The 13094-nt window shown below is 42.2% G+C and overlaps 1 protein-coding gene across 1 annotated transcript in view; it reads right to left on the reverse strand.

The window, feature by feature from the left end:
- RAC2 (ras-related C3 botulinum toxin substrate 2 (rho family, small GTP binding protein Rac2)) overlaps positions 1-12865 on the reverse strand; it is a 66542-nt gene extending 53677 nt beyond the window's left edge. Inside the window, exon 1 of the mRNA XM_018552295.1 lies at positions 12734-12865. Within this exon, the coding sequence (XP_018407797.1) occupies positions 12734-12768 (35 nt within the window). The 5' untranslated portion in view covers positions 12769-12865. The remainder of the gene's footprint in view (positions 1-12733) is intronic.
- Positions 12866-13094: the final 229 nt, after the last annotated feature.

Below are 13094 nucleotides of genomic sequence, written 5' to 3' on the forward strand. Positions count from 1 at the left end.
TTCAAGAACATGAGGGAGACTTTACCTTGCTTAGGTGGCCCCCACAATCACCAGATCTCAATCCAACTGAGCATTTGTGGGACGAAGTTGAAAGAGCCATCAGGCAGCTGGTTCCACAACCATCAAATCTCACAGAACTGGACAGTGCTATTCATCAGGCATGGTGTCAGATTCCTTGCATCACCTTTCAACATCTCGTGGAGTCAATGCCAAGAAGAATTGCTGCGGTATTGAAGGCAAAAGGTGGCCAACAAAGTACTGATGGGGTGGTCATAATAATCTGGCCACTCAGTGTATATATTGTATGTGTAATACATTTGTAAAAATTTACATTATTGTGTGGCTTTCATAAAGCAGCAGAACTCCTATCTGATTAATTTTAATTTGAAAAAAGTATTTTTTAGTAGGTTTTTGCTGCAACACATAATTGTTTTTTAATCCAGCAATAATAGTCAGAATTGAGCATTTAAAATAGTACACAGAATAAATCTAACAGTTATTAGAAGGTCTACACTTCAAAATAAAATACTTTGAAACCCCTCAAATTAATAACAAACAGTGGCAAAACATGTTTTATAGCATAGCTTGTGAACTTCTTTTAGTGCAAAGTTTAATAAAATGTCAAACAGAGTGCACAAAAACACTTTAAAACCACAACCCCACATTCCAGAAACAAGTATAAACAAATTTTAAATAAAAATTACAGAGCCATATTTCAGAGCCAATGGTCAGACATATAGCACAATAGATGAAGAGTATGTAAGCATCTTGAATGGGCAGCAGGGTAAGAGGGAGAAACTAGGCAGGTTTTAAAAGAACCTCAAATAAAAATGACAGCAAATTATTTAATTATTAGAGACAAGACACAGAAATATTGCAGAGACACACTGCACTCAATGTACGCCATGTTTGTAGGTTGCATTTGAAGAGAATGAAGCATTTTTTAAAGAGAAAGGAAAATTACATTTGATTACGTCAGAGGCACAAGGCAGAAATTTTGCATCAAGTAACCCTTAGTTTGTCACAATATAGGAGCGAGAGACCAGTAATTCTTTTATCCAGAAATAACAGTGGATTATGTCAGAGACACAGAGCAACAATGTTGTTGAGACACATATAAGTCTTTTTAGTAGGATACATTTAGAAAAGGGAAAGACAAGGCTTTTTTTATCCAGAAATAAAAATGACATTGTATTATGTCACACACACACACACACACACACACACACACACACACAAAACAGAAATATTTCACAGACACGTGCAAGGATTTTAATTGGCTGTATTAAAGGAGTGAAAGACAAGACACTATGTATCTAGAAATACAAATTGCAATGAATTATGTCAGAGACACAAGGCAGAAATATTATCAGTCAGCCTTAAATCAGTAGCAGGAGATGTTAATGCATGGCAGGCCAGCAGAAGTTGCAGGAGATGGTAACAGATGGGAGGCCAGCAGTGGTAGCAGGAGATGGTAATGGATGGCAGGCCATTAGCCATGACAAGAGATGGTAATGGCAGCAGGCCAACAGCAGTGACAGGAGATGGTAATGGTGGCAGGCCAACAGAAGTATTGAATATGATGACAATAGGGGATTGCCTAATTTTATAAGAGGCTATGGTAATGTGGGAATTGATTTCTCAGTTCCCTTCCATAACTGGTTGAACATCTTAGTAAGTCGAGGTGATAGAACATCTGAACATTTAGCATAGCAAGCAGCCATAAAGTCATCAATGCCTGGCTTTTTCCTAGCTATGAATGTTTTCATAGGCGTTTGGACTTCCATTTGGGTAATTCTGTCAACAATAGGGTTCATTTGAGCAGAGAGTGTCGAGGTCGGCAAAAAATGCATCTCCAGCGCATTGGTCGAAATTAATGAAGACATATACAGGTTATTAACAGAGCTGTCGAAAGCAGCCGAGTGAATAACTGAGCCGAAGTGAACAGAGCCGAATGAGGTTCGGCTATTCACTCCGGCTCAGTACGGCTGATTTCAGCCGTACATTGGCTCTGTATGGCTGCCATTGGTCAGCCGAACATGCTCTGCATGTTCGGTTGAGCCAAAGTGCAGAGGGACTTCGACTCGCCGATTTAATATCTGGATCAGCTGAGCTGAAGTTCTGGAAGCTCACTTGCTGCCGTTCAGCCCCTATTCTCCTAGGGGCCGAACGGCAGTGAGTGAATAGTCGAATGCCGCCGAGCTGGGCTATTCTGCTTGGTACCTCCATGGTACCAAGTAGAATAGAAAATAAATGAAAAGAGTGACAAAAAAAAGTTTGAAAAATTATTTTTAAAATGATCAAAAATAGGAAAATTAAAAAAGAAATATAGATATTTTAAAAAAGAAAAAAATTGGGCGGAGCTAGCAGTGACAGCTAGCTCCGCCCAACTGGTTCAAGGGTTACAAGCCGGCCTTTGGCTGTCACTTTAGCTCAGTCGAGCTGAAGCATATGCCTTCGGCTAGGCTGAGCCGCTCAGCCGCCTTCAGTTGCTGTAAGGGCTATTGTGAATAGCCCATACAGCAGTCCTTCGGTTCGACTGAACCAAAGGGCTCCAGCGGCCAAAGAGAGCCGAAGGATCACCCGAAGCTACGGCTGGATCCTCTGGCTCTTTAGGGAATAACCCCTATAGTTTTTATAAGTTAGAGTATAACATTTTTAAGATTTTAATGGGTATGACATAGGTAACATTTTTAGAGTTTAGTTGGAGTGTTTTGTAGAAGGGTCTACGAAAGTGTCACAAAATCTGGTGGTCGAAAAAGTATCTGGTTTAATACCCTTAAAGTAGTACTTATGTTGTATCCACCAGGTCTGGTAATCAGCCCTATAAGCAAGGAAGTAATTTAGTTTGTTTTTTACACTGTGTAGCTGGGATTTATTGTTAGTGGAGGGGGTCATCTTTGCACTTCTGCAAAGGAGACAGAAGATCAATCGACTTGTTTTTTATGAGTTTCCCTGTTCTTTTTAATTGTATCAGGATGCCCTATCTGATGGATTTGTGGGCTTCCCATATTGTAATAGTGCATTCAACAAAGGGAGAATTGATGTCAAAATATTCCATCAAAGCTGTCTGTAATTATATGTAACTTATTATAGTGCTACTGTAGGATGACTAAGCAGATAGTCCCACAGGAACCATGTAATTTTGCTCTCCTGTGGGATTGTGTGCATCAGGAACAAGTGTGATCTGTATGGAAGGTGATGAGAACACCCCTTTGCTTCATATTGGCAGAATCTGTATAGAAGTGTGGTTAAGTGGAGTGTAAAAATTTTGGAGCTGCATCTTGGGAAAAGTACATCTTCTTTAGGCAATTTCAGCCTGATGTGATCTAAGTTATTAAAAGGCTTTCATCATTTTGATTTGTTGGTTGAGGCCTTAGATGTTCAAAGAAAACAGTGTTTGAAGGATTGTGATTAAAGCAGAACTTCAGACAATACATGGTATTCTGTCAGCTACATTGAACAAGAAAGGGAGTGTGTTATTGAGCTGTTGAATGGGTTGAACTACACAGAGAATACTAAGCAACCCCAGGATAATGTTGGGTGAAGAGGCTAGACAGTACACTTGTAATATGGGATCATTGAGTAAGAACGAGCAGTTGTAAAAACTAGTCATTGTATGACAGAGGCAGTGACTGAATGTACTTAACTTATGTCACTTGCCAGAAAAAGACATTCTGGAGAAGCCTCAGGCCACAGGTGAAAGCGGACCAAATAAATGTAAATCAGGCGATACAATAACCTTTACACTGCAGCCATGTCAGGTGGAAATTCCGCAAAGTAGTAGCTAGAGGTCCAAATAAAAGTGTTTGTGCAGTCTTCCCCTAAACATTCTTAATATTACTTAGATGCCTGAAAAGTGGCAACTAATTTCTAGTTTAGGTGGATGCTTTGATCAACATGGAGAAAGACCCTTCCAGACACATTAGGCAGAAAAAAACTTTGGGATAAAAAGTAAGTCTGAAATCTTGGCAGTAAGAAAAATATTGGTGGAGGCTGCACTCATCTTATGACTTATGGAAGATACAACAGTCATGCACAAGGCCAAAGATCGTTAGATGTAGCACACAGAAGTGTTTAGATATTCTGTATAGTTTACCAATACTTGCCACAGAATTGCCACTTGCCGCAGAATCAAGAGCAGCTGTAGCAGTAGAGCAGTAGTCACATAATCCTATATGTCAAATGTCCTGTTTGGGGCAATACTGGTCTGTATAAGTACAATAGTTGCCTCTAAGGCAAACAAGTGTGTTGTTAAGAGATCCAAACAAGAAGCATCTATTAGGTTCAAGATTAGCTGTAAAGCAAGTCCAGTTTGCAAAACGAGAGTCTGTGTATCACCTATAGAAATTTGTACCCCGCAGAGCAGACCAACAATTCCCAGGTACAGTCCTCAGCAGTATGTGAATTACTTCTAAGAAACCAAACATAAGTGAAAAGTAACAAGCCTTCGGGTATTACAATTAGCAGACCCAAAGAGGGACATGGCTAGGCCTGAGTTATGAACCAGAAAACAAGGCTTACAGTATCTGCAGTCCAAAGTTTTGTCTGCAATAGGGCTCATCGGTTCTCTTACCACTGAGCCAGAGGATATTCCATTGGAGCGAGGAGATTGTTGGCATGGTAGGAATCTCTTGTATAGTGTCAGAGGAGGTCCCTCTTGGGAGGATTGGGTGTCATCTGAAATCAGGAGTTGAAATGCTGCATGGCATTTTTTCACCTCCTCAAGAGTAGTGAGTGAGGGTAACATACCACTGTAGAATAAATAAAGCTTAAATGGGTATCTCCTGCCATACCGTTTTTGCTTGTGTAGCCCCCATCATCTTCTGTGACGTGGCTACTAGACATTTATTGATTGCCAGAGCTGTAGACAGTCTGGCTGGATTATAGTTGGCATTTATCTGGTTAATTCCTGGTGTCCTGGCATTGACTGTACCTACCTGGGTGGAGTGTGACTCTACTGTAGTGTGGGACATCCAATGGGGGACACTGTAAGTACGTACCGTTTACCAGCCAATCACTGGGTTTCTCTCAACCTGTGTTGCATGCTGGGATAGGGTATATATACTGGAGGGAATTGCCATGTGCTCAGACTAGTTTGTGACCAGCCATTGATTAGTCCAGGTTGGGGTGTTGTCCAGCCTACCCTCCATCTCAAAGGCCTGGGGGTGGGGATGCTTGAGTGCGGGAAGTGCCTCACTAGGCCTCTTTAATGGAGGAGGCCTGCAGTGTTTTCAGAGGAGGAGAACCAGGGAAGATGATGGCTGCTGGAAGTGCCGGGAACAGAGTGGACCTCAGGAGCAAGTCTGGTGTCTCTCCTACTGAGGATCTGTGCCCATCTCTGCTCATTTACCACTCAAATTCCTATTTGCTGAGCTACAAATGGATCTACACTAAGATGCTAAAAAGGGTTCGGTGAGTCTGGAGTCTATGTCTGTACCACCGTGGATGTCTAGGGTCCCTATACCATCTCTCCCCAGTGTGAAGATGTTAATAAAAGTTATTCAGCATTATACTTCTGGAGTGGATATCAGCTTTGTGGGCACTAGAAGAGGGCAGTTGAATGCTAATGGGGCAGCTGAAGACCAAAACCTAGCCAACTAGTGATGACCCAGGTTATTCTGGCGGATTGAAAGATATGCAAGATGGTATGTCTTGGTGTCTTACTAATGCGGCTTGGGACAAATCAGAGCAGAACTGGTAAATAAGTCCTGAGAACTCAAGCGTGTGGTGGTCCTTCGCGACTGGCACTGACAGCTTCCACCCAGATTCAGGGGAGCTCTGGTTCCGTCCAAACCCGAGCTTATCCCTACTGTGTTGCCATGATGCCATGTTTCAGCCTTACGCTAATTTTTTTTTTTAGTTTTAAATAGAGTGAGAAAGAGTTAGAACCCCTGTCTGTTTTTTAATGCTATCTGGCGCTACATTAGAGAGATTTCCCATTACACCTTGTCCTGCTGACAATGTTTTAGCAGACAGGTAGTAAGGAGAACTCTTTAACGCCAACACAGATAAAAATAAAAATGCTTTTTTTTAGCATAAAATAAAACAAATTAATCAAATTTTGTCAATGCCATTTCCTTTTAAGTTTGTACTTCTAATATGTAAAATGACAATGTTTCCCTTAATCGCCTCCCGGCCAGCCATTGTAAAAGAACGGCCCGCCGGGAGCTTCCTGGCTCTGACCGGCCTTTTAAAAATGTCCTGTCAGGCACGCCCACTCGCACGCGCATTGGGCGTCATTTGTGGGCGTCATTTGTCATTTGCGGGGAGAACGGCCGGCTCTTGTTTCGGCTGTAACTTCGGCTCAGTCAAGCCGAAGCATATGCCTTTGGCTCTGTTGAGCGGTAAACTGCCACAATATAAAAACAGGCAGCGATGCCTGTTTACATACAAGCGATCCGCCAGATATAGAGCCGGTGGATAGCTTGTATAATGTGCCGTTCTGTGCGCTCCCGCTAGTCCCGAGCTCCGCTGTGCCCAGTGCGAGCCCGGGACCAGTTCTGTGACAGGGCAACAGAGGGAGATAGGTACACAATCTCCCGCCGATCCCCTCTCCGTTGTCAGAATGCGGAAGTGATGTACATTACATCACTTCCGCATTCTGCTGTCACTCTCCAGTTTCAGAAGCTGGAGAGAAGCTGATGAAGCAGATCTCTCCTTCATCAGCTTCTTTGGGGGTATCTAGGTGACATTAGGGGTCTTGGGGACCACTGATGTCTCCATAAAGAGGACATGTCACATCCTCTTTGCTATCACATAGGGGGGTTTCTTAGCCCCCTATGTGATAACAATAAAATTAAGGGGGAAAATAAAATAGGAAAAAAAAAGTTGCAAAAAAAATGTAAAGTCACACATGAAAAAGAATTAAAAAAACACAAATTTAAAAAAAAGTCCTCACCCATACATACACGCATGTACACATGCGTCGGGAGCACATACATGCAAAAACGACGGTTGCGCCCATTACGATGCACATGTTGCATACCGCTGCAAACGTCGCAGTGAGAGCAATAATTCTAGGGCCATCAATCACTGATAACACTAAACTGATGAGCGGTAAAAGCTTTTAAAGTGTCGCCTATGGTCAATTTTGAGTATGGTAGTTTTTTTGCGATTTCGCCAGTGCTGCAATTTTAACACTTGACATGCTTGGTGTCTACCCGACGTGACCCCGTCTTTTATATTTTACCAAAAAATTGGGTAATATTATTTGTATTATAACATAATGAGAAAAAAAAATTCAAAATTTTCTGTAAATTTTTCTTAATATAGTAAAAAATAAAAACCCCAGTGGTGATTAAATACCACCAAAAGAAATCTCTATCTGTCCCCAAAAAATGGTATACAATTAATTTCAGTACAGCGTTGCATGACAGAATAAATGTCAGTCAAAGTACCGCAGCGCTGAACATCGAAAAATGGTCTGGCCAGGAAGGGGGTGTAAACACCTGGTCTTCAAGTGGTTAATGTCACTGTCACATTATTAGTAATTGTATAAGTTTACTTATAATCAAAATTTAATGTATAAAAAAAAAGTTCCCTCACTTCCTGCCTGGTAAATTAGTTGTCACCGGGACAAAGATACATTGTGCTTGTAGCAGCAATGGGCATTACTCTCTCTCACTCTTTTGGCTGTAACAAGCGACGTGCGGAACTCTATGACAGGTGCATGCTGAAAGAATACACGTCAGTTATTAATAGTGGGCATTATTTGGTGGGCAATTGCCAAAATTCTGCCACTATCAATACCCACTAATGGCGTTGAGATTCATTGTTATGTCGCCCCTATAGCCTAAAAAATGTGGGAGAATGACAGAGACAGGAAATAGCTGTGCAATGCTGCCTGTTGCACAGCTGGTAATGCAATAACAGGTATTGCTGGGGAGAGGATTTGGCTGTATCAGTGGCTGAACAATACAAAACAGAAGTGAACAGAAAACAGAAGAATGGGAGTCTGCTCACCATCTACTAGCTCAGATAAGTAAAATAATGTAAGTTGGATGACAAATGTAAAATGAGCTATATACAGTATATATTTTATTGTGTAATCTATGCATTTTGTTTATGTTAAAAATTAAACAAATTCATTCTTAAAGGAGCCTGCTTATTAGTGCAAGTTGGCTCATTTGATTGCTTAATATATTTCGAACCAAAAGAGAGCAAGCCGAGGGTTGCTTCCTCTCTTGGGCAGGGTGTGGTGCTCTAGTGTCGCTCATGTCTTCCACCAATCCATCCTGCTCTGCTATTAGGAAGTGGTTGCGACTTACACACCAGTCAGAGTGCTTGTCATGAATGCCAGTCAGAATGTCGTTCACACTCAAACACCCTTGCAAACCACCCGACTACAAAACCTCCCCAAAAAAACAAACACTGGTATGTTTAAAACCTACAATTCTAAATTGTCATTTACAGGGTCATTCACAAAGCTGCCGAAGGCAGCCGAGTGAATAACCGAGCCGAAGTGAACAGAGCCGAACGCGGTCGGCTATTCACGCCGGCTCAGTACGAACATGCTCTGCATGTTTGGCTGAGCCAAAGTGCAGAGGGACTAAAACTCAGCCGATCCAACATCTGGATCAACTGAGCCAAAGCTCCGGCAGCTTACTCGTTGCCGTTCTCCCCTATTCTCATAGGGGCCAAACGGCAGTGAGTGAATAGCCGAATGTCACCAAGCGGCATTCGGCTTGGCTTTTCTGCTCGGTACCTCTGTGGTACTGAGCAGAATAGCAAAAAAGTGAGTGAAAATAATAATAATTTAAAAAAAAAGGTTAAGAAATGTTTTTCAAAATGAAAAATAGGAAAATGTAAAAATATATATATTAAATAAAAGAAAAAAAAACAATTGGGCGGAGCTAGCAGTGACAGCTAGCTCCACCCAACTGTTTCGTATTGGCCGGCACCTGCTAGAGCCTTCTAGCAGGTCTCAGCCAATTAATAAAAGCTGGGCGTAGCCGGCCGTGACGTCACGGCTGCCTCCACCCAGTTGTTATTGTTTAATGACAGATCAGCATCCCCAGGTCATTTGGGGACACTGATCTGTCATTACAACTGGGGCAGAGCGAGCCAAGAAATCACGGCTGGCTTCGCCAAGCTGTCATTTGCGGGGAGAACGGCCGGCTCTTGTTTCGGCTGTAACTTCGGCTCAGTCAAGCCGAAGCATATGCCTTTGGCTCTGTTGAGCCGATCAGCTGCCTTATTCACAATAGCCCATACAGCAGCCCTTTGGTTCGACTGAACCGAAGGGCTCCGATGGCCAAAGAGAGCCAAAGGATCAGCCGAAGCTATGGCTTTATCCTTCGGCTCAATAGTGAATAACCCCCTTAGTTTGTATTTTAAACAGGTGTTGCTCTAAGCTTTCCAAGTAAGCCCAGGAGGGAGCGCTGCCTGCTGTCAGGATGGCCAAGCAGGGAGGAGAGAAGCCGCAGCTTTCAGGACGGCCGAGCGGGGAAGAGAGAGCAGCTGCTATCATCCTGTCAGTTTCAGGATGACAGCGGCTGTGTGCGTGGCCAAGCAGAGGATCGGTAAATACCTGTGACATTTACTGATCTTCTGTGTGTGGAACAAACACTGTAATGATCGTCTGATCACTCCAGTGTTCGTAAATAACCGGGGGCACATAGTACTATGTGTCCCCAGTTATGAACAGGATGTGATTTACATCACTTCCTGCTCATTCATGAATTTCTCAATGGGGAGAAGCACTCACTACAGAGGCTCCTCCCCATTCATAAACTGGTGATAGTAAATATTTTACTATCATCAGTTTCTGAATGAATGGGAAGCCTCTGTACTGAGAGCATTACATTCAATGAGTGCTGAGGCTGCAAAAAAAAATAAATTGAGGACTTTGTGTCCTCAATTTCTTTTCTATTTTAAAATGGAAATGTCAGATATTCACTGAAGCATTAGCTTCTTTGCTATCTGCCATCATTTCAGGGGGGTGATCTCTTCCTTGTTATTGCCCCCCCCCCCTCCGTTGACAGAGGGCACCTCCCTGAAATGAGAAGGGCACCTCCCTGAAATTACTTATTTTAGGTGGGGATCCCTTATAATATGATGTGTGGACTATGAGGACTTCCCAAAATAGCAGGCAGTATGTGCTTTCTAGAGAGACTTTCTGCTTGTTAAATTTCAGATGCTCTATTATAAGTTTGGGAACCTAGTTTTAAAGCAGTTCAGAGTGTAAGTTTAAGTTGGATGTTTTTATTGTTAAAAGAATTGTGATGCAATATATTGCCTTATGACTGACTTTAAGTTAAAGGATAAGGAAACTTTCAAACAGCATTTTCTGCATGTTTCCTCACCCTTCCCCCTCCCCCTGTGCCGGTCTAAGGCTTACACCATGAACGCACCTCCCACAAACACTTTTTTTGCTGCTGGACAGGGAACTGCTTCTGTAGTTACAACTGACAGGTGAATGATCTGGTAATGACCTAGTAAATGTAGCATTCAACCTGGTTCCTGAACCCAAAGCGTCTCTGCCCCCCCCCCCCCCCCAACCCGTTCCATTACCACTGTGCCAGTATATTCCTTCTCATCTTTATGCCTGAAATGTCCCTACCACTGGGCCTTCACAATCTCCCACCCCCTACCCCCGCAACCACTAACACCACCATAAGTGACCCCATATACCTCTCCCTGCACCTCACTTGCACACCAACTGCCACTCACACCCTTGTGCCTGACCCCCATTCTCTCTCCCTGCTCCCACCTCCTCTCCCACATGTCCCCACTTCACTCGCCACTGCACCACCACCCACCACCCAAGTGCTTCTTGTCACTGCACCAAAGCATGCCTCAGCGCTCACCATCACAGTACCAGTTTGCCCTCTTGTGCTTTCCGACACTGCAGAGATACACCCTTCCATAAACAGCGTTTCCAATCAACAGGTACATTTTTGTTAATTTACATAAAAATGTGGGCAATCCCAGTATGAACACAGTAAACCCCGCCATAAATAGTTAATTAATGCAAGAGTTGCTTCTGTAGTTACAGCTGACAGGTGAATGACACTGGTAATGACCTGGTAAATGTATTACTCAACCTGGTTCCTGAAACCACGCCCCAACCCTTCCTCCTTCTAACTACCGCTGTGCCTGTATCCTCCTTCTCATCTTCATGCCTGAAATGTCCCTACCACTGGGCCTTCACAATCTCCCACCCCATACCCCCGCAAGCACTAATACCACCATAAGTTACCCCCATCCACCTCCCCCTTCACCTCAACTGTAAACCAACTACCACTCTCGCCCCCTGTGCCTGACCCCCATCCTCTCCCCCTGCTCTTATCACCTCACCCACATGCCCCCACTTCACACACCATTGCACCACCACCTCTGTGCTTCTTGTCACTACACTGATGGATGCCTCAGCACTAACTATCACAGTACCAGTGAACACTTCTGTGCTTTCTGACACTGCAGAAATACACCCTTCCATAAACAGCGCTTTCAATGAACAGGCACACTTTTGCTAGTTTGCTTATAAATAAAAATGTGGGCATTCCCAGTATGAACACAGTAAACCTTGGCATACCTAGGCAGGTATGGCCAGAGTTGCCTGATCTATCTATGAACATAAAAAAGACAACTGGAGGTTACAAAATGGACACGTGTTCACTGCAATTACATCATCACCTTACCAGGTAGCAGAAGATCAAAAAGTAGACTATAAAATACATATTTTTCTATTTCATTCTTCTAAATCTTTATTTGTCAGAAAGGGAAAACCGACAGCTGACACCTCTGTCTCACTTTGGGTCATACTTCATCTTAACCTTCACACGGCAGTAAACAGCACTAATTAAAACTCAGGATTTATGTATTTCATATGCAGTATCAGTAAATAAAGCAGTGTTTGTACTTACTATTTTCTACATACATTCTAAAAGATTTTAATGGCTGGCAGGAATACTAAGCATTTGTCAGTTCACAATGGCCTAGAGCTCAATATTCAGCAATACAGTGCTTATAATTTCACATTAATTCAACATCTGTGAATGACAGTCACCCTATGTTTTCAATACTAAGATGCGCGGGGAGCATTTAATTAAGAGGTTTATTTGGAAACTGGTCTATATCAACTATATAATTGGAGCAACACTTGATTTTGTTCACAGTCACACATAAAATGTGCAGCAAGCCCTAAAGAGCGGAAGTGAAAATAGCTTGAAAAAAAGTTGTAATGGGCAGATGCATTTGTCAAGCTGCTGTTATTTACTAAAAGATAGTGCAGCTCCTGGTAAGCCTCTTCTAGAGTAAAATGGCTGACTATATAGAACAGCAAGCTACACCAGTCCATTTATGATTTTTTTTCCGCACAAAATTAACACAACGTACACCCAGGATTTACACAATTTAACCCAGTTTAAAAAATATGTGCATCTCTGATTAAAGTTATGTGAATCTTATATGAAAACATTCGTAATAAATAGACCCCTTGGCTTCATTATGAAAATGAATTGAATATTTCAAATGATAGACAGATATGGGGATATTTAGATGCATGTATCTGGATGGTATTAGTAACTCATTTACAATTTCAGGTTTGTATTAATATCATGTATATAAAAAAAATAATGCAAATACAGAAAAGCACATCTATACAGGAAGTAGAACAGCACATAGTAAAAAGATACCTGGCTTTCAAATGTGACAACCGTAACTCACTGTTGTTCATACTGCCTCAATCTAATTCAGTTTTTATTTTAACAAAAAAAACCTTACTTACCCATCACCAACTACGACACACTTTATGGCCTGCATAGCTGTAGACAGCAGTGGTCTTCTCCTCCGAGCACTTGTCAGTGAAAAAAGGAACTAGCAAGAGAGGGAGATGGAAGGATGGCTACACAGAGAGCAGACCACAACTGTGAGATGCTATGAAACCGGAAAAGATATTTACTCAACTATAGAGGAACTAAAGCTGTAACCCTCTAAGTGCCACATGCAGTATATCTCATGTTTACTTCCTTACCAATCTACTAAATCATTAAAATAGTGTAAAAACATCAGAAAATAGCATTACATTTTTAGGTGATTTGCACACTTAACAGTTATGTTATTTGTACAACACTTTTCTTGTTCAGGAC

Source organism: Nanorana parkeri, unplaced genomic scaffold (assembly GCF_000935625.1).
Source record: "Nanorana parkeri isolate BGI_ZX_2015 unplaced genomic scaffold, ASM93562v1 scaffold83, whole genome shotgun sequence".
Lineage (NCBI taxonomy): Eukaryota > Metazoa > Chordata > Amphibia > Anura > Dicroglossidae > Nanorana > Nanorana parkeri.